The sequence below is a fragment of the Salarias fasciatus genome, chromosome 15 (genome assembly GCF_902148845.1).
Source record: "Salarias fasciatus chromosome 15, fSalaFa1.1, whole genome shotgun sequence".
Lineage (NCBI taxonomy): Eukaryota > Metazoa > Chordata > Actinopteri > Blenniiformes > Blenniidae > Salarias > Salarias fasciatus.
The window spans coordinates 4346448-4373147 of NC_043759.1; the positions used below are offsets into that span (position 1 = coordinate 4346448).

A 26700-nucleotide genomic window follows, 5' to 3' on the forward strand; every position below is an offset into this window, starting at 1 on the left:
CTAATTTGAAAGTAATTAGTTGCATATAAAATATTACTGTCTGTGAGTTATGTTACACTATTGCATTACTTTTAGTTACTTTCACCAAAATAAACAGAAATATGACACAACTGCTGAAATGTAGTTTATTGAATCCGATTAAATATTCAGTGGAGGGTGGTGGAGCATCATGACTGTCGACCTCTGAGAATATTGATTTAATGATCTGTACAATGCACTGTATGAGTTGCTGTCACCTGATTATCTAATAACAGGAGCTGAGATCCATCTGCAACAACATCAAACTATTTTCAAGTTCAGTTTATTCCCTCAGTTTGTAACATTTAAACACGACTGCTCAGTCTGTGACTGTCAGAACGGAGCAAAACAGAGCACTGAGAAGTGCAGATTTTTTCTCCCAGACTTTACACATTAACATTCAAAACTTCTTAAAACTGTAAACCTTGGTCAGATTCAACTTCATCTTCTCAAAACAGAAAATGACTTTTTAACCCAAAACTTTACATAACGACAAGACTCAGAGACTAAAGATTCAGACTCTAAATCAAATCAAATCAGATTTTATTTATATAGCACTTTTCATATTAATAAAAACAACGCAAAGTGCTGAACATTAAAAACAGTCATAAAAACAAAAAGAATAAAAACCGCGCCATCAAACAGTATGCACCACACACACACTCACCCTCACCCTCACACTCACACTCACACTCACACTCACACTCACACTCACACTCACACTCACACTCTACCATTAATTCGCACAGAACAGAGGAGACATAGCATGGCACTGAGCATCTTAGGGAAAACGCCACCAGTGGGGGCCCCCACACCAAGGGAAGTCGAGGGTCAATTAAAACTGGGGCTCCAGCGCCCGACCCCCGACCCCGACAGACCATGGGAACTCGCACACCAAAGTGTGGAGCCCCCAGGCCAGCCAGGACCAGAGTACCCGGGCACAGTAACCCCAGCATTGGACCAGGACCAACTCCTGGTGTGAAGAACCCCCCTGAGGAAACACTGGAATTAAACAGCTAAAACATAATAAAATATGACACAAAATTAAAATAAGATAATAAGATAGGATTATAAACTGACTACTCTAGACTCACAGATCCTTCAGGCGTTTTGAACACTCAAACACAGAGACTGGTGTGTGTGTTTATGGCATCTACTGAAATAAAGTTTACATTTAAGCCATTCAGTATTTTACCTTCCAGCTAAACCATTTTTATCCCATTTTCTGTACATCAGTGGTTCTCAGTGTCGAGTCCAAAGAATTTCTGACTTTGCTTTGTGACTCAGAGTTAATTGAACACTGAGAAACCAAAGGAATCTATCAGGACCACTGAGACTGTAAAGGCTGAGAACAAGTTTTCACACAATTAAGCCCCAAAAAAACTGAAACCCCAGGCACACTTTTGTTTTAGTCAAGGTTTTCTTTGATCAGAAATGATATGGTTTCTCCCAAAAGATAAGATGATGTACAAGAAATATTCTTCTGGGAAAATATTAATTCTGCTTTTATTTACTTTACCCCTTGAAAACTGTCACAATCAACGAGAACCTCCAAAGTTCTAAAACATCCCGGTCGTCCAAGCTGTTGTGAAGCATCTTAATTCCCCTGATTGATTATAAACTCTTATTTCAATGAAGTCAACACATGAAAAACAGCAGCTCTGCAGCTGGTTTGTGGAAAGTCACGGCTGAGACAAAGCAGCTCACTGAAGATGGTTGTTGTTCACAAGTCAGATCATGGTAATAAAACCATATCTATATGTTTTAGTGCAGAAATGGTTAGTGGATCAAATCATGGCGGTTTAGCAGGAGCCCTGCTGGAGTCCTGACTCAACTCCAAAGAAGAATCTGTGAAGGAGATAAAGTCCAGAGTGAAAGTCTGGAAAGACCCTCTAACCTGAAAGAGTTCGAGCTCTCTGCTGGAAATGGATAAAATCAAAAACAGTGTAGACATGCAGAAAGCTGCTCAGCAATCACAGCAAGTGTTTGTTGTTAGAACCAGTTACATATTTTTCTATTGATTATCAAGAAGGGGATGAATAATTTTGAACATGGCACTTCTTTTTCAAAATAAACGCTGAGATTGCTTTCTGTCGTCAGTGGAGCTTCTTGTACATCAACTTACCGTCTCTTGGAAAAAATAAAAACTTGCTGGTTGAAGGAAACTCACTTAAAGCCAAGATTTGTCTGGAGTATGAATCATTTCAGGCTCAAGTGTAAATTCTAATCCTTTCCAAGCACAGTGAACAGAAATGAGAATTACTGGACAGCAGGGGGCGCTGGAGGTCAGTGAGCAAACCTCGTGACTTTCAACAATGAAAGCAGACCAGTTTTCAGTCAAGGCCTTTCTCCTCCACACAGTTCAACAGAAAACTGACGTGTGGAAAAACACCAACAGTAAAACACCAGACCCGGCATGGCTCATTTTGAGAGTGTTTAATTTTGAAGAATACATACATGTGTAAACGGCATTACTTCTACCCCACTCAAACCACACTTATTGTCAAGGGTGGAAGTAATTGTGTAGATTATTTGGGTTATTTGTACTTGTATGAGTACTTCTTTCAAGTGTGTATTTGATCTTCTTTCAAAATCAAAAGTCACACCTGCCGACAGCCTCAAGTTGAATTTCAATTCAAACCTGTTCTTCTGCATCTTTGCAGTCAATAACTTGTCCGATCGCAGCCCTGATAATTAACCTATGAAGATAGGAGAGGACAGCTCTGCTGCAGCAGTTCATGTTTCTGGAGCCAACATTCCTGTACAGCAAGAGAAAAAACACTGATTGATGGACTGAAGATTTGGAGAAAAAGAAAGCAGATTAAAGACAGAAGACAAAACTGTCAGCAGAAAAAAATGAAGAAAAGATGAAGGATAAGTGTCAGTGGCTGTATCTGGAGGAATTTTTCATGAGTTCAGATGCAGAGTAAAGTATACTTATCTGACATTGCTTTCTTATTTTTCATGTGTGTTCAGGTTATTAGTTTGGCTAAGATAACCCGTCTGCCATGCAGAAAAGGCCCCGAGTCCTTTCAAGTTAACAAGGTAACTCAGATTTACTTAATATACGGAATTATCAGTTCTGGGTGTATATTTACAGATCTCTAATGTAGGTGATACACTTAGCAAAAGTGATAAGCACAAAGCACAGAAGCTGTAATAAAGTGAACAATGACTTTCCTGATTTAGTGAAAATAAAATATAAGCACAACAACAAACATTCCCCTTCACAGAATAGTTTCAACCTTTATACTAAGCCGGGAGAACTAATTAATTAAACGGTATAATTTAAATCACTTTGTTGTGCACCTGTTCAGTTCAGTACAGCAAAAAGGACCCCCCCCCCCAAAAAAAAAAAAAAAAAAACCCTTCACTTTCTCCTCAAAGCAGTAGCAAATGGCCCAATCAGTTAGTGTGAGAGGGTGTGGTGCAATAGAGTACTCATCCAGGTTGGTGGGTGGAGCAGAGTGGTAGGATGGAGTTGATGCAGGTGGAGGGTGAAGACCCACAGGTGGTGATGAGTGGTGCGATCTAGTTGTCCAGCGTCTCCAGAGGAACTCTGAGCTTCCTGGGTGGCTCACAGTGCTACCTGGAGCAGTCTTTTCCTGATTAACACAATCACATGGACAGCTCCATGGAATCCATGCAGATTCCAACAGCAGGTCCAGCTGAGCCAGACGGCTGCAGTGATCAGTCTCTGTTCAATCACTGCTGTTGTCCAGCAGTCCTCAACTCTTTGTCAGAGTCCAGAAGCTGTGTCTGCGTTCCGACTGTCTGTCCCACAATCTGCAGACACCAAGTCAATCACTGCTTTCTGTCCACTGCCTCCAGACTGCTTGGACAACCGTCTCCAACCTGCTCTGTCCTCCTCTGCTCTCTGTGTCTCTCCCCTTTCACACACATCAGGCAGGTGCAGCAATCAGCCTGGAGCTGAACACACACCTCATACACCTCTGCAGGAAAATCACTCAAAAATAACATTCCTGTCACAAAATAAATAGATTTAAACATTGTAGCCATTCAAACACATTGTAAGAAACAGGAAATAGATATTGAAATGATTGTTTTAATCTCTTTTATTTATTTAAATATTTAGAAACTTGTAAATATTTCCCACTGGGCTACAGCAGGCTAAAGATAGAGACATTCTCACCACCATTGGTCAGCCTGATAATAAAATGAGAGTTTCCCACACATATTGGCCCTCATTTATCAAACGGTAGTACAACCGTATATGGGCGTACGCCCGTCGTACGTCCATATGAAAGACGGGTTAGTTATTTATCAATTTGGTCGTGATCGTTCGGAAAGACGAAATCTCAGGACAGGTCGGACATCGTGTACGCAAGTTTCAGTCAGTGCCGACTTGCGGTGCAGTGCAGAGGAACCTGGCGGAGCGTGAAAATAACTATAAAGCACATCTCAAACACGCCATAAAGCAGGAGCAGCACACATTCAGTACAGATTAAAAAATAAATAAAAAAAAATAAAATGATGCCCTTAAGGAATATCTAATAAAATTCTTCCTCGTGGGATTAATAAAGGATTTTTAACTTTCAATAAGTCCGCTGGTTCATCCTGCCACGGAGAGGAGCAGTTTTAACAGTGCGCAAAGACGCACAGCTGCTGCTGCGGAGCAGCTTCAGACGCTCAGATCCAGCGGGGGAAACGCTGCTGTTCCCGTTCATCCCCGAAAAGGTGTGTGACTTTATTTAGGGAGTTTACACAATATTGCACTGGCGACAGAGTTACTTTGATGCGCTTGCGCCACAAGAGGATCCGGGAACCAGCAGAGCCTCCACTGGGTCTGGACGGAGGAGACAGGACCTGAAGAACAGCTACTGAAATGTAAATAAACTCTAAAGTATAGAAAATTATTTATTTAATCAGTGATGTGATGCCAGCAGCCTGGAAAATAACATATGAACTAAAGGGAGGTTAAATACAGACAGAGGACGTTTAGTCAAACATTTTATGAAAACTTCTATAAATTGTCTTTAATTGAAGCAGCACCAGCAGCGGGGGGCACGCGCCGCCCTCGGTGGCCTGAGTCCCGGGTCCTGTTCGGTCCTGTGCTGTGTCCCGTTCGGTCCGAGGTGCGTCTCGGTGGGACCGTCCCGCTGTGGGGAGGAGACCGGGCCGCGGTGCCGCTGCTGTCTGACTCTGAGACATCATAAAACAAAACAATAAAACTCTGAGCTGTACAACATGAGTCGGCTTCATTATTTGTAACATCAGGGTTAAATTAACGGACCTATAATCTGCTCAGACCTCAGCCGGTGTCCTCAGAGCTCCTCCTGATTTCTCTCCACCTCAGACCTGAGAGGATCCATTTCCAGTTCCCAAAAGTTTCTTTTTTCGCCAAAATCGCTCCTTTTCCGTGTTTGACCTCACTGGGCGCGGCTTGGGAACTATGAATATTTCAGGGCGTAACATGTTAATGACGATCGAATTCAGCCGCCTCATTTATCAACACCCGATCACTCAAACGCTGAGATCGGCGAGGTACGGAAGTTTCTGTAATGCCGTGCGAGCCCCGTCGTACGATGAGCTCACCGCTCAGATATACACCCGTTTGAAAGATGGATTGATAAATGAGGGCCATTGTGTGTCAGAGTGACGCTGCGTTCTATGAAACTAGAACACAAACTGCATCAATTAAAATCAAACATGTCATGTTGGTTGGAAAGGGGGGTCAGTGGAGCTCCAGATTTAGACTGGAGAACAGGACATGAGCAACAGATCCCTGATCTGACTTCAAGTGACCTGAATGAAAATGTTTTCTCATGAAAAACAAGAAGCATTATCCCTTTACACACACTCCCACTGCACTCTAATAACTCCCTGCTTTATATCTACACTTGGTTACAAAACAAACTGTCTTGGTTTATTTTTTCCTTCCATTGTTCTTTGAACAAATGTGGTTTGAACATATTTTACCCAGTATGAATGACAAAATAAAACATCCACGGGTTTAAAATTCATTAATACTCTTAAAGCTCGTGTCCGGAGTTTCCATTCGTTTCCAATGTATGTATCATTTTTGAACAGAGCTTAAATCTGTCAGTCTGGTTCGATACTACAACATAATATTAGCGTAAAGCAATAGAAAAAAAATTATTTATGAGCCCCGCCTTCGTCTCATAGACCCCCATGTCATCCCAAAAAGCGCCGGTCAGCTTCATCCAATAGATTTTGAGCTTCCGCCTTATCGTGCCGTCAATCATCGTGTGCACGCAGCCAGAGAGCACACACACTCGCCCAGGCAGAGGTGAGTTAGCTACACAGCAGCCGCCCCGCTTACCTCGGATATATCCACTGTCTGCTGAACATCCACCGTAAACAGCTCAACATGCAGGATGCTGTAGGAGTCGGAGGCTCTCATTTTCACCCAACAGATAAAGCACGTGCACAATTACAGGGCTTGGTTGCTCATGAAAGCAGAGGGAGGGCGGAACCTCGAGACGTTGGATTAAAAAAAAAAAATCTCTCTTTCAAAACTCCGGACACGAGCTTTAAGTATGCGAGGCCTCAGAAAGCGGGGCCTCACGACCCTTCTGACTTTTTGGCTTCTAAGCAGGAAGTGTCAGAAAAGTTACCACAGGAATAACTGGCTTGTGGTGGCCAAGCCTTCATAGGCCACGTTTACATGGGCCCTGTATGATCGAATTTTCAGGTGAAGCGGATTGTAAATGGTTCATATAAAAACTGAGTCGATCTGCTTCACTTGGAGTAGATTATATTTTGCATCTGATTGTACGAGGTAGTCTATGCTGATCGTTAATCCGCTCCATGTCTCATATATGCAGTGCTTGACAGCACCGGGGGGTTATTTGTTTCGCGCATGCGTTCCCTCGTACGTAGTGACGTGATATACGTCAGCTGTAAAGTCAAAAAACAAGCAGAAGAATGTGACGGTGGTTGAGATTTTTTTAATAAAAACCCAGAGAGAACAAACACTAGAGAGGAGAGATGGCCACAAATCGCACAACAGCAAGTTGTTCAAAGAGCTCTGAGGCAGACCAGCCAACCACCTGGTTGGTGTTATGGATTAACTGGTTTCTATGTTAACGAGTGACAGAATTCAGTGTAAAGACATGCTGGAAACAGCAGATGTTAAAATAAGACTCACAAAAGACTCTGAACTTATGAATGTACTCGAACAACTACAAGTTTCAGTTTGGTTTTCAACAGCTGTTGGTTACAAGTTAACACGGTAACCAGTTCATTTGAAACATCGGCAGGCGGAGAAGAGCCTCAGTGCACAGACCGGGATGTACCGCGAGGCGGGCGGTGCTCTGGCCGGCGAGCGCTTGCTCCTTGAGCAGCGTATCGTGGAGATGCTGGAACATTATGTGAGCAGATATCCAGCAGATAAAATCACATTGCTCGGCACTGAGGACTGCTGCTGCAAAGCTAAAGACCTGACAGTTCCGTGAGAGACTTTGTGCGCTTGTCACAGGACGGTGTACAGTCGGCTTCACCCGGGGCCCTGGGAAACGAGGACTCATCGTGGATCACTTTGTATGCCGTCCATGTATACACGTGCGTTTAACACGATTGTTTTCAATCAGAATGAAAAAACACCCATGTAAACTGGGCCATTGTGAAACAGAATTCACCCACTAATAGGGAAGGTGAGCTGGTTGAGGCCGTTGTGACACGTGTTAGTTTTAAAGAGAGAACGTCAACTTAATGGCGCCGAAAAAACACCGAGAAACGTTTGCTGAACACATTACCCCCCCACAAACAGACATTCATATGAACATACACTTGCATACGTGTGCAGGCGCACGCCCACACACACGCATGCATGCACACACGAACACACACACGAACACACACACACACACACACACACACACACACACACACACACACACACACACACTGTTAACACACTGTTAAATCAGGATTTTTCCTTCTTGACAGCCTTTATCAGCTTTTAATTAAAGTGAACTCACAAAAACCAGAAAGTAGTTTTCCACTTTCAACGAACTTTCCTGAAATGCACCACATTCTTGTCTGTACATTTTCCCCACATTGTAATGACTGCATGACATCTCATCACATCACCAGTCCACAGTTCACAGCAAGCCCAAGAAAGTTGCAAACATATCAGATAGGCCATAAGGTGAGCCATGAAGAAGTGGCTAGAAAATTTTTTTTGTTCCCATATCTGGGATGAGAGATGCATTTTTGTTTAGAAAAAAACCCTGACAGACTTTACATTAAAAGTTCTCCACAATACATGCTGCAGTTTTTTGTCAGAAGCCATATTTGAATAAAATGAAAATTCTTTGGTGCTAAATTCACTTGTTTTATTCATCAACGTCCACTTTAGCAGCACAAGATCTCTCACAAATTGACATTCATACATTCACACTTTGAGGAGCAGGACTTTTAGTCATCCAGGTCACTGTTAACCCCTATCTTCAATGTGCCGTCCTCTGCCAATGGGTGAGGCTGCAAACATAACACCTTTCAGACAATGTCTCATTATTGCTGCTTGGGAGTTTGACCTTTTGCAGTGTTGGTGTCGAGCATCACGTGTTGGAGGCATTGATAGTTCTGGCAAAGCTGATGATGGCATGCAGAATGCTCTGTATCTTGCATCGTTCACATTTTCAGCAGATGACTGGCCATACAGGTGGCACACATATTTGCAAAGTACTTCAAAGATGAACTGGTCCAGGTTAAAACTTCTACCTAGATTTGAAAATGCAGTGAGGTATCCTGCTTTCTCACAAGCTACAGAAAACGTCTCTTTTTCCCCTCGCCATGAAAAGCAAGTGCAGTCACAGCCGGAGAAGGTATGAGTCCCAATAAGTGCTGAACACAAACTCTGTCATGATCATCCTGCCCCCAGCCTCCAGCCCAGGATGAAGCTCTCTCCCCCCCGCTCCCCTCCGGACCCTCCCCGGCGCTCCGGGAAGTTTCCTGCTGAGCGTCTTGGAAGCGCGCACGGCTGCGGGGCACATCGCGGTGAACCACAGTCCACCCCTCACTTTCCTCCCACATCACCGACGCCGAATTGGCAGGAATAAAAAAATAAATAAGGCTGGCAAAATAAAGAAAACGAAAAAGAAAGTACTGAATGAGAAATAGGAAATAATCCTGAAATGCGTGTTTTTACTCGCGACGTTTCGACCGGAGTCTGTCTTCTTCAGGCATAAACGCAGAAAAAAGAAAAAAAAAAAACAATTCAGATGAATAAAGTGCACAATTCAGCCTCACAGAAAATAGAGGTTCTGGTCTCTCCAAAGGAAAAAGACAGAATCAAACAAAGCTATCGTTTGGCACAGTATCTGAATGTTTCCCATCGTGTTGCCGAAAAATTCTGTCTTTGTTCTTTTTTCTGCATATAGAAAATTTTTGATGACTTTTTAAAAGTTTTCGTTGTGTTTTCATCCTCTGAGCTGCTGGAAGATCGCAGCCTGGTCGCAGCCATCTTGAATATTTTGTGCTCTCCTATTGGACCAGCAGGTGACACATGACTCAAACCGCAGCACGCATCACAACAATACCGCTATGCCAAAATCTGACCGACTCCCAACACTGATTTAAAAAAACTGCGGAATTACAGAGAACTTTTAATATCTTGCTCAGAATCAGTGCATCTTTTTAAATGAGTGAAAAGATTGCAGTGCCCCATATGTCAGAACGGGATGAAACGATACGGCTTTCACCTTACGGCCTAAGACAGGGGTTGGCAATTAGATTTGGCGTCGGTCCATATTTTTTTTGGGCACATGAATCGCGGGCCGGATTGGACGGTTCGGGGGCCCGGATTCGGCCCACAGGCCGCCATTTGACAGTCATTGGTCTAAGAGAACTGAAAGCTCAGCGGCTCCTCTCTCTTCTTAGGAACAAGCTTTAGTTTCTGAGCTCTTTCTCCCACCAGCATGCACACACTGCTCCCTCAGCTTCTGAGCTGAGTGCCTCCAACTCCCTGAACTAGCAGACTGCTTCCACCTGCTGCCTCAACCTGCTGCCTTCAGGCAGAGAGACACACCCAGACCTCACACAGTGGGGGCGTGGCCTGCAGCTCAGCTCCACACCAGGATTTCCATGAGCATCAGCTGAAACGCATGCAGACACAGCATGAAAAACACAGCTATACAAACACATAGTTACAAACACACACACACACACACACACACACACACACACACACACACACACACACACACACACACACACACACACAAGCGGAGAGACAGAATACGTTACTGTCCATGGTGCTGAAACATTTACACTTGTTAACTAAACACACTGCCCCCTCCACACATGTTCACATAAGAATATTTCTTCCCTCCCTCCGTCTCTCTCTCTCTCTCTCACACACACACACACACACACACGCTCACAAAGTTCATCTGTTGAAGAAATTTCACCGGCTTCATGAGCCATTGTACAGCTTTTTACCATTTTTTAGATGTTCAGTTGTTTTGTCAACAGTGTTCACGGTACAGGTTGGGAACAGCTGTGGTTGTATGGTGCCTGTTAAAGGAGCACAGTTCTGGCTGCTGGGGGGGGATGTTGACCCTGGCTGGACGTGGCTGACCAGCTGTTTCCTCCCATCGCTTCTCGGATACCACTCCGATGGCTGTGTAAGGCTCAAAAGATGCAACAACACACTTGTTTGCAGTAAAGCGTGATTTATTTGAGTCCCATGAAAATACAACGATCTGATTTCCAATTGATCCCGACAGGTTCCAGTAAGACGCCAAAGAAAGTGGCCTGACAGCTGTCTGACAGCTCCACAGCGTTTCCACAACGTTCTCTCATTGGTTTAAAAACCTGTTTGCCCTTCCGGAGTCACAAATATTAGTTTCACTTGGTTTCAGCACACACGTATGAATATACTAAAAGTATTCACTCAAAAAGATTAATAACGTGGTTCACACACTAATAAATGATTAATACTAACCGTGTGACTGTAACGACCAAACAGAGGGACACAAGCAGTGGTGCACCACTCAGTATGGCTTGGGGTATTGTTAGGTCCAGTGGGAACTGCTTCCTGTGGGGGCGGAAACGTTGAAGAGCAGTTCGATATTGCTCCACTCTTCTCTCAAGGGACTCTATTTGGAGCTTCATGATATGGTTGTCTTATGTTGAGGTGTGGAAGGCCACACGGCGCTCGTGATTCCAACGTCAGCTATAGTCACGTCATTTATCTCCTTTGTGGGCGGCGAGTCCTGAATAACGCGGGCATCGAGGTGCATTATTCAACACTTGCTGTTGAGCCCGTTACTCTCTGGTTCTCGCTGTCTTTGACTTGATGACAGGAAGCGTTTGAAAATTCACCATCAAGTGACTGATGAGGACTTTGGACTGGGATTAAACAAGTTCTCTTCTTCCCAGTCCTTTTTCAGCAGAATAAGAAAAAAAAAGGGAGGGGGGGGGGGGTTAATGTTGCGGTTTTGTCTTTCTATTGAAATCACTTGAATTATTGATTGTTTTAAGCAAGTTTCCTGAATTACGAATATTGTTTTAGTTAAAATCATTGAAATTTCATGACATGGTGGATTACAATATTCTGCAAATTATGTATAAAGTACAAAGAACACTTCAGCCATAGATATTCAGAGCAGATTTAAAAAAAGAGAAAGTAACTACAACTTGAAGGAACAGGGATCTTCACCAAACCTAAATCTAGAACCACAGTGAGGGAACGTTGCAGTTCAGTACAAGGAGTCCAGTTATGGAACAATCTCGATCTAGAATCAGGAGAATGTAACTCACACACCACATTCACTATGTTTTAGATCCGAGTCACCATCAAAACACAAAGAAGCACAAAGAGGATCTGATATGAAGCAGCAGTGTGAAGAGCCAGAGAGGCTGCAGGCCGCTCACTCTGCTGCTGTCTGGGAGTTGTCTGCTGGTTCTCCTCTGGGGTTTCTGTTGTTTGCTGCTGGTTTTCAATATTGACAGAATATGATGACATGAGATGAAGGAGCAGAGAAGATTAGTTCATTCTTCTTTATGCTCACTTTTATTCAAGCTACTGAAAACTGTTCAGTATTGACTGAGCTCAGAGAGAAATGGATTATAGATCACATGAAAAGACTGATAACAAGGAATTTCCTGACAGACTTCAGTTTACAAACTGATTTTATATTTTCAGCCAACATCAGTTCTTTAGAGCCCACAAGATGATGAGATTGATTAGAAAGAGGAATGTCTCAAACAGGGAGGAGGAGGAGGAGGAGGACACACAGCGATTAATCTTTGTCACATCCTGAGGAACCCTGGTTCGATGCTGGACTCTCACAGCTCTTCACACTGTACCACTGACACTCGGAGCTTCTGCTAGGTCCTCTGGATGAAGCTCTGCTCTCAGTCGTCCTCAGAGTCATCCTTATAGTCGTCCTCAGAGTAATCCTGATCGTCATCCTCATAGTCGTACTTGAAGTGTTCCTCGTACCTGCAAAGAGATGAGAGGAGATGATCAGAGTCTCTGAAGCAGTGAGGACTTCAGTCCTGTTCAGAGCAGCAGTCAGCAGCTCAGAGCTCATGAAGGACCACCACTGTCAGACCAACACAACAAGCCTGTGGCTCCTCTGATTGGCTGACTGTGTGTCCTCTGCTGTCCAATCCTGAAGCTGCTCAGCGTTCTCCTCTCACAGCCTCACTGAGAGTCAAACACTGGATCTTTGTTCTCACACTGACTGTGTTTAGTCCAAACCTGCTGAGAGCAGCATGGACTCACTCCAACCATCTACTGACCTCAGAGTCTGCAGGCTGCAGTCTGGACTCTGCTGAAGATCAACCAGCTGCTGCACATCTGGATCCTGCAGCTGGTTGGAACGCAGGTCGAGCTCCTTCAGGTGGGAGGGGTTGGACTTCAGAGCTGAGGCCAGAGAAGAACAGCTGATCTCTGACAACCTGCAGCCCCACAACCTGAATAAAGAGAGAAAGCAGCAGAATCAGTGAGGAGGAACCAATCAGATGTATTGATGGAGAAATAATCAGCTCTACATTACTGAGTCCTGATCAATCAGCTGTTCTGTTGTTTTGGATCTTCATCACACACAACATTCACACTCCTCCTCATGTCCACACACACCAGTCAGCTGCTGCTGAGCTCAGTCCACTCTCTCACTGCAGGATCAGAGTCTCAGATCACAGCTGCTGACAAACATTTCTCCTTCTATAAAAGTAACAGACAGTCAACTGACCCCAGAGTCTGTTTCAAGAAATGAGCCAAAGCAATGGAGAAAAACTATTCCTCTTTAGATGGGACTAATCAGACTGGTCCTTGGTCTCCATTTCTTCTTCTTCAGAAGGTTGGAGCTCCGAGGAAGTGAAAGAAGAACTGGGGTTCTTCTTCTCTCTGATTTGTTTGTTTGTTTTTAAAGTAGTGAACTCGGGGCGCGCATCAAGAGAGCTCTACTACAGATCACCATTAGTGTAAGCCACCACAAGAAGATAAGGTAACTGAGTCCACAGGTAGAATGTGAAGATTGATTAAAGATCAGTGTGATCATGCAAATGTGATAGCGATAGTGTTTCATGCATATATGACCTCTGACCCCTCAGAGGGCCAGAAGCGGGTCAGAGAGGCCCTCAGTGCTCAGACAGTTGGTGGCCATCACAGAGCCCAGACCCGAGCCACTTCCCCAGGCAGACGCCCACGCGCCGGTCCAGCAAAGCCCCCCCCCCCAGGTTGGAGAGGCACTCTGGGCCACTCCGCAGTGGGTGGTGTCTGGGACTCCACACCCACTCACATCATCCATCCATCCATCCATTTTCTACTGCTTATCCGGGGCCGGGTCGCGGGGCAGCAGTCTCAGCAGGGATGCCCAAACTTCCCCGTCCCCAGACACTTCCTCCAGCTGCTCTGGGGGGATCCCAAGACGTTCCCAGGCCAGCCGAGAGACATAGCCTCTCCAGTGTGTCCTGGGTCTTCCCCGAGATCTCCTCCCAGTGGGACATGCCTGAAACACCTCCCCAGGGAGGCGTCCAGGAGGCATCCTAACCAGATGCCCGAGCCACCTCAGCTGGTCCCTCTCGATGTGGAGGAGTAGCGGCTCTACTCCTCATAGTCCTAAGCTTTACTCTTATTGTCTCATGCTAGCTGTTGCCAAAGCTGTCCGTCCCTGGGAGTGGGATCCCTCCATACTGTGGTTCTCCCCAAGATTTCTTCTTTTCCCACTGGGTTTCTGGAATTTTTTTCTTGCCGGATGTGAAGGCCTAAGGTGGTGGTTGCTTCGTTTTGTCTCGTTACTGTGAATTTGACTTATTAACATTATGCTTATTCACTGTTTTTATTGTTTTAACATTGTCACATTACTTAGGCCCAATCCCATTTCTCTTTTTAGCCCTCCCCCTTGGCCCTCCCCCTGTGAAACGGAGTGCGAAGGAACGCTGCCATCTTGCCGATCTTGGAAGGCTTTCTGAGAAATCTGTCATCCAGTGGCGACCGGTGGCGAGGGGCGCTTGTTTTGTTCGCCTGGACCGTCAGTGGCGTCATTTTAAGTGTGGCAAAAATGTTTTTCTGAAATTGTACAAGATTTGGGTGACATGAGAAGTTCACGTGATAGTGTGACCAATAAGACGACACCAGGGCGGACTGAACTGTCACGTCACTGTTTCTTAAAAGCGGGATCCTGGACTAATGAGAGCCCTGTATTGTGCCCTGTGCCTGGAGTGTGTGTGTGAGCTGTGAGCCTCTGGTGAGTAACTTTTACTGAAGTTAGTCTGATAAATGGAGTAAAATGTGTTGCTTTTGTTAATGTTAATATGGATCAATGAGGCATTATTTCAATGAATGTGGTAGTTAAAAAAATGTTTTATACGACAGTGTTTTGTTTACAGCTGCCCTCATTCCGTGGTTTTTTAGTGAGTGGCGGTAAAAAAAAAAAAGATAAAAGAGGGAAAGAAATGTTCATCCATTTTGCTTCATGTTAAAGCTATAGTGTGTAACTTTAAAACGTCTATGAATGTCCTTTTTAGCCAAGCCACTGCTAGTGGAGATGACAAAATGCAGATTAAGCCGATCGGCTCCTCTAACATGTCGCGGGATTTTTCAATATATATAATTCTTGCTATGCGTGTCGACCGGCGACATTCCCGCGCTGGTGTGCAGGAAATTACGCATTTTACGTCACAAGAAGGGAGGGGGAGGACGGGGAGGGTCTCATAGCAACAGGCCCAGCTCAGGCAGAATGAGGAAGCGGCATGGCAGTTAATCCAAAGAAACGGCCGAGAAAGAGTCCTGAAGTGGATCCTACCACCAAAAAAAAAAATCCTGGACGGTCGGCAGGATTGCTGGCGAAGGAAAGGGACAGACAGAGAAGGCAAACGAGGATGTGTATTGGCGTGGCTTTTCCTCAGTGGAGAGCATTGAAAGCAGAAAAAGAAAACCATAATAACCTCTTCAGAAGAGTCCATCTTTTTTTCAAAAACTGTCTTTATTCACAGAGAATAAAAACTGTTTCCAGCAGTGATTCACGCTGTAGAAACGCAGCGGCAGCCGTGGCAGTGGTTGAGGGGAGGGGGGGCGTCCGTCATATGGAAGCGCCGGCTTTATTGTTGTAAGAATTCCACTAGAGGGCGACCGAAGTTACGCACTATCGCTTTAAAACTGAGAAATGTGATCAGTTCATTGAATTTACAGTAAGAAGTGGTTAAGAAGCTGTGTTACAAGGTATATGTATAGGAATGTGTGTTTATATGTATCTGTTTAAATGTAAAAGTATATTTTGTTTATGAAAACAACACAGTGACCCTGTTTTTGGCCTTTGCGGGCCGGCTCTTTTTCTTTGTCTTTTTCTTGTCTTCTTTTGTTTTCATTCCCTTCCTATGTATGGATTCCTGTGCTGATCTGCAAGACTACTTCTTCTAGTAGGGATTCTTCCGGTGTCTGTAAAGGTAACACGGGACCTCAGTGGTTGTGGCGGGCCAACCCAAGCAGAAAAAAACACAGAGACTGATTAATTTAACAAAATAAGGGACTGATTTATTGATTGTGGTTGATATCTTTTGTCTGGAGACCTGAAAAGCTAAAATTGTTTTGTTATAATTTATTTTTCTACAACTGTTTTTTTTTTTTTTTTTGTTCAATACAATCTATTTATATATTTATTTTTGACACGTGTGAGATTCTTTATTCAGTCACTCATTGCAATTTGTCGACGCTCCCTTTCTCCTGTAGCGACCTGGACTTCTGAATACTGGTCCACAAGGTAACTGAAGCACTGATGGAATACATATCTGTATCTCCCAGTCTTTAACCATTCACAGTTAGAGCTGAGGCAGGTTTCACATATCGCACCTGTAGCTGCAGGTGGGATTGAGAAGCCCTTGCAGTGGACTGTGAGGTAGCACCAGGTGTCAGTGTTTACACAGAGCTGGTAGCAGAGCTGATGCTTGGTTCAGGCTCTGATACAGTGGGCTGAGGTTTGACTCACTGATTGTATTTCAGTGACGTCTTTTTTTTCACAGCGTCAACATTTGTCATGTCCCGGAATCCAAAGTTTTTAAATCTTGCATCCAAGTAGATGCTAACACCAAGACTGTAAAATGTTTCAATTCCTGTAAAAATGGTGTTGGCACTATGCTGACAACACAGCGCGAGCTTGTTACCCTGGGCATCAAGAGTTGCAGTTGACCGCAGAAGAAGTGTCACCAGAAGGATCTCTTTTGTAATAGACACATTTTTCAGCTGATACCTCCCTCAGAACTTCTTCAGATGGTCTCAAGGCATCCAGTGTGAGACCAACCAAGGACCAACCTTCCTCGGTCAAGCAAAGTGAGCTTCTTTCCAAAAAGACAAAGAGCAGTAGTCACGGCGTCCTTCTTTTCAAGCACTCTTTAAAACATGTAGAACACAGAGTTCCACCTTATTTCAACAGACTGAATGAGCTTGTGCTCTGGAAATGTCTGTTGCTTTTGGATTTCCCTGAGCTTCTCCATTGCATTTGTGCTGTGATGGAAAAATGCTACTATAGCACTGTGCCTCTGCTGGATGTCTAAAAGCTCAGGGATGGCCTTAAATTAGTGTTTGACAACGAGATTTGTTGTGTGTGCGAAACACGGGTAATGTGCCCACCCTGCTTTGAGCACTGCAGCCACCAAATTGGCACCATTGTCTGTTATCACTGCCTGGATTTTGACAGTTATATCTATTTATCTGCAATTCTTTTTTAGCTCAGCGGAAATATTGTCTGCAGTGTGCTTCCCAGAAAAGGCACAGGTTTCAAGCACATATGCTTGCATTTCCCAGTTGTCGTCAATAACATGAAATGTCACAGTTAAATAAGGCTCTGTTGCTCCAGATGTCCACATGTCAGTTGTTAATACTACACTGTTGGCAGAATCCAGACATTTCAGACATTTCTGATATTCTTAAAGACATTTCTTCGTACAATCACTGATATACATTAACTTACATATTGTGGTTTTTATTCTTTTCTGATTTGAACATTAACAGTTCGGGGTTTTTTTATATTAATGTTGTTGAAGTCTGAATTCTCAGTTTTCACCTCTTCTCTACAGAACTCCAAATCCTTCAACATCTGTTTCCTGAATCTTTTCTAACTTTGGTTTTAAATGTCAGCTGAAATGAGGAGTGAGTTCTTCTCCATTGGTTGGGCTCATTTTTTGAAACTGAAATCACATTTTCAAAACTCTAAGATCTTTTGGCTCAGCAGTCTCACAGTTCAGCTCGACGCTATAGTTCACTTTCTGAAGCTCATCTCTCTCCCAGAACTGTTCACTCATGTTTCAAAGCTACATTTCTTTCCCATATAAACAGTCAAGCATCTCCAAAATGTAAAGATCCTTCTCAACAGCATTGGCTCATTTTTCCAAACAGACCAGACATTCTCAGTTCTCTTGGTTCTCTTGTCAAAAACAGCCTGGACAGTTCAGCAGAACCACATGGTTCACCTGTCAAAGACCAGACCTCTTCAGAACAGTTCACTCAGGAGGAAAAACTACATTTGTTTCTCAAACAAATGATCAAAGTCTTCAAAAAGCTTCGTCTCTTTGTCATCGTGAGTCACTGACAGTCAGAATGTAGAGATGTTTTGTCTTTAAGTCAGAGGAACATTGAAATATCCCTCATCTACCTTTCAGTCTGAGCCCAGTCCTTCATTCACAATCATTACTGTGAAAGTTTTTTGTTTTTCACAGGAAGAAGAACCTTCAATTTTTGACTCACACTTTGCTCTCATACTTCCAAGGAAATAATTATTTTATTTACACACAAACTAACTTCATCCATCAGAGTTCAACATACTGTAATACACACACAAAAGGAGCAAACAAATGAACAAAAACTGTATTAAGCCCACAGTGCTGTAAATCAGTGGCGATTGCTCTAAGACTGCAAGGGAAGCTCAACTTCCCCTAAAATGTCAAAAAATAAGTGGTCCAATATTTACTGTTGTGTGTACATTTCATTGACTAAATATGTGCTACAACACGTTCATCTTTTGTTTAGCATCAGCTACTTATCTCAGGTAATTGACTCGGATTTTTTCTCACACCTCCTCGCAGCGGCACGGCACTTTAAACTGCTGGACGCTGAGCGTCCATGCGGAAGCGAGAGTGGGTTGTTCCGCTGCAGTGAAACTGGACGCTCATTGGATAAAATGCTGGGCTGGTCCCGCCCATCGGACTACGGAGCTTCAAAGGGGTCTATGGGCAGTGGGCTGGCCTGGACGCTGAGCTTCTGCGTGCTGATTGGATGATCTGTCTGAAGCTTGATTGAAAGCGAAATGAGCAAATCAGTGATCTTAAAGTAAAAAAAAATGCACCAAAGCGCTTCTGAAGTTTTTCATTCTGTTGTTCTGAGTTGATCCGGAGGCTTTACTGATCCTCGGAGACTCACCCTCGTTCTCAACCCTCAATCTTAAAAATGCACGCTCCCGCGAGTCAAGTCTTGTCCCAACTCTCAAATATTTTGAGCAAAAGGACGAGTTTGAGGGAGGTTATGTCCCTCAATGTTGAGATTTTCCCAGACCACCCTTGGTGGTAAGGGATATCCAGAATGCATTGCTGTTATGCTGTTGTTTTGAATTTATTTGAAGCGTCTTTGAGTATCTTGAAAAGCGCTATATAAATAAAATGTATTATTATTATTATTGTTATTATTATTATTGCGCGTGTATAATACACACACCTGTATCTGAGTCATCAGTGCTGCCATGTGACTGAAGAGTCTTCTCCTTTGCACCGCTTTTCTTGTTTCTACAGACAATCTTGAAAAGATTCGCAAAGCCCATGCAGCTGGAGTTTCCATTTCTTGTTTATTTCTGGGTTTACTTTCTTCTTCCACGTCGTGTAGTGCTGCGATTCATCTGATATAGTGCTGCCCTCTTCAGTCTAAGGGTGTAACTGCGTTTAAGTGGTGTCCCATTTCCAAGTCACATTATATTCCTCAACTCTCATTTTTGAGGGACCCTCAGATTGAGCTTTGAGCTTGAGTGTTGAGATTGAGGGTGAAGATGGGAATTGGAATTGGCCAAACGACGAGCGTTGTGTTTGGAGACTCGTTTAGGTCACTCTGCGGTTTCTGTCCTCCACCAGCAGCTGGAGCTTCTCCCCGTCTCTCACTCTCACTCTCAGGCGGTCACACAGCGCTCTGGCCTCTGCAGCAGCTCCAGCTGCTCACAAGCTGCACACAACAGCAGACAATGTGAATGTTGTGGACCAGATTTTGGCGAAGCCATTTGATAGTCTTCCTTACGAAAAGAAAATTGGTGTTAAACTGCAGAACAGATCAACTCCTAAGACTGAGCTGGTGCCAAAACGTGGGGAAAAGTAACAGGTCTTTTCAGCTGTCCTGGTCTGACCAGGTGAGCTGCTGACTGGAAGCGCTGTCACCAATAAAATATCCTGCTGGCCATGCCACTGGATGAAACCATCTCAGGGATGTGTTTTCTGGTCACAAGTGGGCTTTGGGGATCTGTCTAACTTTGTCAGGGCGTACAAAAGGCATGAAAGCGAATAGAATTTACATACAAAAACAGACACACTTTACAATGTATGCTAAAAATGAGCTTCCCCTTTTTGGAAGACCAGCATCCGCCACTGCTGTAAATGAAGCTGGAGTTTAACAGCTCACTGCTTCACTGCTCACCCCCCTGACCGTCCTCCTCACCCCGACTGTCCTCCTCACCTTCATGTAAACAGATCCACGTCTGATCTTCACAGTACTGCAGTTTGTTCTTGACAGATTTTGACAGTTGATCAGACTATTGATCACTGATACAATGAAATACTGCTCATATGTTGTGGAGAGAACAACCATGAGACTGAGAATCTATCAATCAGTTGAGATCAACATGATCTATTCACTTGGAAATTGTGTTAAATGGAGCCTGACTGTGCTTCATAAGTTGCAAAGATGCTCTGAGACACTGAGACATGGCCAAAGCTATTTACAATGTGGTGAAATGAAGGGAAACACTGTTCTGTTGTGAGCAGTTACAGAGTAGTTTGGAGGTTTGTCCATGTTGTTTTGAGAATGTCATTTCTGTTTCAAGAAATGAGCCAAAGCAACGGAGAAAAACTGTAATCCCGTTTAGATGAGACTGACCACACTGATCCTTGGTCTCCATTTCTTCTTCAGAAAGTTGGAGCTCCGTGGAAGTGAAAGAAGAACTGGGGTTCTTCTTCTCTCTGATTTGATCTTTGATCTTTCAGAGAGCTCAACTGATGTGAAGACCAAACAGAAGCAGAGCCCAGTGGAGGACATGTCAACAGCCAAGGTTACTGGACAGAAAGTCAACAAGTCCAGAGTCTGCAGAGTTGCTGAGAGTCTGGAGCTCCAGCTGGGAGATCAGTGACAGCTGGATCCAGGAGAGATCAGCCTGCTTTGAAAGCTGAAGGTCAACATGGAGCGTGTCAGAGGTTCACAGTCAGTGATCCAATGCAGCAGCTTTCTTCTTCTAGAAGCTTTGAAATGTGGAGCTGCACACGACTCTGCCACAGTCACAGGACTAAAGACCAGAGAAGAAGCTCCGGTCCTCACTGAGATCCTCTGTGGATCACTCTCAGACCAGCCTGATGTCTGACCTTTATGTCAACACAACTGTACTGAAACACACTTAAACATGGATTCTGACCTCAGAGTCTTCAGACGGCAGAGTGGACTCTGCAGAAAACCACACAGCTGAGAAACTCCTGAATCACGAACATCATCGTTGTCACTGAGGTCCAGATGTTCCAGATGTTTCTGGAGGGAGGGGTTGGACTTCAGAGCTGAGGCCAGAGAAGAACAGCTGATCTCTGACAACCTGCATTCCCTCAACCTGAATAAAGAGAGAAAGAAGTGAGATTAGAGGACAAAGTTTGATGTTGAAGTGACTGAGAGCTGAAGAAGGTTCAGACTGGAAGAGTTTAGAAATGTAAAGTCCAAACAGCTGAAGCCTCCAGGAGGAGAAGAGCTCTCATCAACATGCTGCAGAGCTCCTTCTCTCCACTCTCCCTCATCACTGTGTGGAATTTGTTATCATATTATCATCAAATCAAATCAGACTTTATTTGTCGAGCACTTTTTCATATTTATAAAAACAACGCAAAGTGCTGAAGAGAACAAACGATCATAAAATCAAAAGAATAAAAACCGCACCATCAATAAATATACACCACACACACACACACACACACACACACACACACACACACACACACACACACACACACACACACACACACACACACACACACACACACACACACACACACACACACACACACACACACACACTGAATTATTTGCACACAGCAGAGGAGACATGGCATGGCACTCAGCATCATGGGAAAACACTACCAGTGGGGCCGTTCACAGCAGGAGAAGGCGAAGGTCATTAATACTGGGGCCCCAGCGCTCGACCCCCGACCCCGCCAGACCAAGGGGAACCCGCACACCGAAGTGTGGAGACCCCCAGGCCAGCCAGGACCAGAGGACTCGAGCACAGTGACCCCAGCAGAGGACCAGGACCAACTCCCGGTGTGAAGAACCCCCCCTGAGGAAACACTGGAGCTAAAACAGCTAAAGACATAAAAAGACATCATACAAAGTTAATAGTAAGATAAGATTATAAAGTAATAAATTAAAAGAAGTGAGAAGTACATAATAAAAATAGAACAAATAAATAGGATAAATAGATTAAAATAAAAATGATAATAAAAAAAAATGATGGAGATAAGAACTATAAAAGGTCAGTTGAAAGCCAGATTAAAATGGTGTGTTTTTAACCTGCCTTTAAAAATATCAACAGAATTTGCGGTCCTGAGGTTCTCCGGCAGGCTGTTCCACAGGCGGGGGCCGGAATGGCTGAAAGCCGCCTCGCCATGCGTCTTGGTTCTGGCTTGGTTCTGATGACATCATCTGATTTATAATTCATTTTTGCTGGTGTTTTCTCCCTGTATTTATGTTGAATTTTTGTTGTATACCTATGTTTCAGTGTAATTATACTGAAAGAAAAGGGGCACGCTGTAGTACATCTGTGCATGCGGTACGTGCTGGATCTACTTTTTGCTCAGACGCGATGTTGACTGGTGACGCTGAGCTGTTGTTTACCTGGCAGGACAAACTGTGTTCTTCATAAATAAACGTTGAAGAAACAGTTTTGGAGTGTCTGAAGCGTGAGTAGACACTGTGTCATCAAGTCAACACACCCTTTACGATGGGAGTTATTCATAATAATAATAATAGATTTTATTTGTAACGCACTTTACATTTAAAATCAAATCTCAAAGTGCTACAAGAGGCACAGGGTTAAAAACAAGCACAGGATAAAAACATTACAATACAAGCAACATATTAAGCAACATTATTGTTGGTATGCCTTTCTGAAGAGGAAGGTCTTCAGTCCTTTTTTAAAAGCGCCCACCGTCTGTGGGGCCCTAAGGTGGTCTGGGAGAGCGTTCCACAGACGGGGAGCTGCGGCTTCAAAGGCCCGGTCCCCCACGGTTTTGAGCCGTGTCCTGGGCTGAACCAGACGATGCAGTTGGCCTGACCGGGTCCGGGCAGAGGTGTGTGGTGTGAGCAGTTCAGTGAGGGAGGTGGGGGCCGCACCGTGCAGACAGTGATGGGGGTGCAGGAGGATCTTGTACTCTATACGGGCCTGAATGGGAAGCCAGTGGAGAGTGTGAAGGATGGGAGTGATGTGCTCATATTTCCGCCCCTCATCAGGACTCTGGCAGCGCTGTTCTGTACATACTGGAGCTTTTGGAGGCTCCTGCCAGAGATCCCGATGAGGAGGCGTTACAGTAGTCCAGCCTGGAGGAAACAAAGGCGTGGACAAGCTTCTCTGCAGCAGGGAGGGAGAGGGAGGAACGCAGTCTGGAAATGTTACGAAGGTGGAAGAAGGATGTTTTGCAAATGGAGGTGACATGATTGTCAAAAGAGAGGTGGGGGTCAAACTTGACCCCAAGGTTTGTAACAGAGGGAGAGAGGGGAATGGTGTGACCTGGGAATGAAACAGAGGTAAGAGGAGAGGAGCGGAGTTGATGAGGAGGACCCGTTTGAACGGCTTCTGTTTTTGAGCCGTTAAGCTGCAGGAAGTTTTGACTCATCCACGCCCCTATATCCTCCAGGCAGGAGCTGAGGGTGGAGACAGAGGGGGTAGGAGAGCTGCTGGATGAAATTTTGATGTAGAGTTGTGTGTCGTCAGCATAGCAATGGAAGTTTATTGCATGCTTGCTGACAACACGACCAAGGGGAAGCATGTATATGGTAAAGAGGGAAGGACCGAGTACGGAGCCCTGGGGGACCCCACACTAAACTAGGGACGCTAGTGCAATAAAACCGTACAATCGCTGATTTACATTAACTTGCATATTGTGGTTTTTATTCTTTTCTAACTCTTAGAACACTAAAAGAGTATTGTTAATATTATTTTTTTTTTTTTCAATTTTAATGTTCAGGTCTGAATTCTCAGTTTTCACCTCTTCTCTACAGAACTCCAAATCCTTCAACATCTGTTTCCTGAATATCTTCTAACTTTGGTTTTAAATGTCAGCTGAAATGAGGAGTGAGTTCTTCTCCATTGGTTGGGCTCATTTTTTGAAACTGAAATCACATTTTCAAAACTCTAAGATCTTTTGGCTCAGCAGTCTCACAGTTCAGCTCGACGCTATAGTTCACTTTCTGAAGCTCATCTCTCTCCCAGAACTGTTCACTCATGTTTCAAAGCTACATTTCTTTCCCATATAAACAGTCAAGCATCTCCAAAATGTAAAGATCCTTCTCAACAGCATTGGCTCATTTTTCCAAACAGACCAGATGTTCTCAGTTCTCTTGGTTCTCTTGTCAAAAACAGCCTGGACAGTTCAGCAGAACCACATGGTTCACCTGTCAAAGACCAGACCTCTTCAGAACAGTTCACTCAGGTGGAAAAACTACATTTGTTTCTCAAACAAATGATCAAAGTCTTCAAAAGGCTTCATCTCTTTGTCATCGTGAGTCACTGACAGTCAGAATGTAGAGATGTTTTGTCTTTAAGGCAGAGGAACATTGAAATATCCCTCATCTACCTTTCAGTCTGAGCCCAGTCCTTCATTCACAATCATTACTGTGAAAGTTTTTTTGTTTTTCACAGGAAGAAGAACCTTCAATTTTTGACTCACACACTGCTCTCATACTTCCAAGGAAATAATTATTTTATTTACACACAAAGTAACTTCATTCATCAGAGTTCAACATACTGTAATACACACACAAAAGGAGCAAACAAATGAACAAAAACTGTATTAAGCCCACAGTGCTGTAAATCAGTGGCGATTGCTCTAAGACTGCAAGGGAAGCTCAACTTCCCCTAAAATGTCAAAAAATAAGTGGTCCAATATTTACTGTTGTGTGTACATTTCATTGACTAAATATGCGCTACAACACCTTCATCTTTTGTTTAGCATCAGCTACTTATCTCAGGTAATTGACTCGGATTTTTTCTCACTCCTCCTCGCAGCGGCACGGCGCTTTAAACAGCTGGACGCTGAGCGTCCATGCGGAAGCGAGAGTGAGTTGTTCCGCTGCGGTGAAACTGGACGCTCATTGGATAAAATGCTGGGCTGGTCCCGCCCATCGGACTACGGAGCTTCAAAGGGGTCTATGGGCAGTGGGCTGGCCTGGACGCTGAGCTTCTGCGTGCTGATTGGATGATCTGTCTGAAGCTTGATTGACAGCAAAATGAGCAAATCAGTGATCTTAAAGTAAAAAAAAACGCACCAAAGCGCTTATGAAGTTTTTCATTCTGTTGTTCTGAGTTGATCCGGAGGCTTTACTGATCCTCGGAGACTCACCCTCGTTCTCAACCCTCAATCTTAAAAATGCACGCTCCCGCGAGTCAAGTCTTGTCCCAACTCTCAAATATTTTGAGCAAAAGGACGAGTTTGAGGGAGGTTATGTCCCTCAATGTTGAGATTTTCCCAGACCACCCTTGGTGGTAAGGGATATCCAGAATGCATTGCTGTTATGCTGTTGTTTTTAATTTATTTGAAGCGTCTTTGAGTATCTTGAAAAGCGCTATATAAATGTATTATTATTATTATTATTATTATTATTATTATTGCGCGTGTATAATACACACACCTGTATCTGAGTCATCAGTGCTGCCATGTGACTGAAGAGTCTTCTCCTTCGCACCGCTTTTCTTGTTTCTACAGACAATCTTAAAAAGATTCGCAAAGCCCACGCAGCTGGAGTTTCCATTTCTTGTTTATTTCTGGGTTTACTTTCTTCTTCTACGTCGCGTAGTGCTGCGATTCATCTGATATAGTGCTGCCCTCTTCAGTCTAAGGGCGTAACTGCGTTTAAGTGGTGTCCCATTTCCAAGTCACATTATATTCCTCAACTCTCATTTTTGAGGGACCCTCAGATTGAGCTTTGAGCTTGAGTGTTGAGATTGAGGGTGAAGATGGGAATTGGAATTGGCCAAACGACGAGCGTTGTGTTTGGAGACTCGTTTAGGTCACTCTGCGGTTTCTGTCCTCCACCAGCAGCTGGAGCTTCTCCCCGTCTCTCACTCTCACTCTCAGGCGGTCACACAGCGCTCTGGCCTCTGCAGCAGCTCCAGCTGCTCACAAGCTGCACACAACAGCAGACAATGTGAATGTTGTGGACCAGATTTTGGCGAAGCCATTTGATATTCTTCCTTACGAAAAGAAAATTGGTGTTAAACTGCAGAACAGATCAACTCCTAAGACTGAGCTGGTGCCAAAACGTGGGGAAAAGTAACAGGTCTTTTCAGCTGTCCTGGTCTGACCAGGTGAGCTGCTGACTGGAAGCGCTGTCACCAATAAAATATCCTGCTGGCCATGCCACTGGATGAAACCATCTCAGGGATGTGTTTTCTGGTCACAAGTGGGCTTTGGGGATCTGTCTAACTTTGTCAGGGCGTACAAAAGGCATGAAAGCTAATAGAATTTACATACAAAAACAGACACATTTTACAATGTATGCTAAAAATGAGCTTCCCCTTTTTGGAAGACCAGCAGCCGCCACTGCTGTAAATGAAGCTGGAGTTTAACAGCTCACTGCTTCACTGCTCACCCCCCTGACTGTCCTCCTCACCCCCTGACCGTCCTCCTCACCCCCTGACCGTCCTCCTCACCCCCCTGACTGTCCTCCTCACCCCGACTGTCCTCCTCACCCTGACTGTCCTCCTCACCCCGACTGTCCTCCTCACCCCCTGACTGTCCTCCTCACCTTCA

The 26700-nt window shown here is 44.2% G+C and overlaps 1 protein-coding gene across 1 annotated transcript in view; it reads right to left on the reverse strand.

The window, feature by feature from the left end:
• The window catches only part of LOC115402057 (NACHT, LRR and PYD domains-containing protein 12-like), a gene marked incomplete at its 5' end in the record, with an annotated part of 82893 nt that overhangs the window by 47550 nt on the left and 8643 nt on the right, over positions 1 to 26700 (reverse strand). The window contains 2 exons of the mRNA XM_030110483.1: positions 12757 to 12930; positions 21108 to 21293. Coding sequence (XP_029966343.1) covers positions 12757 to 12930; positions 21108 to 21293 — 360 coding nt within the window. The remainder of the gene's footprint in view (positions 1 to 12756; positions 12931 to 21107; positions 21294 to 26700) is intronic.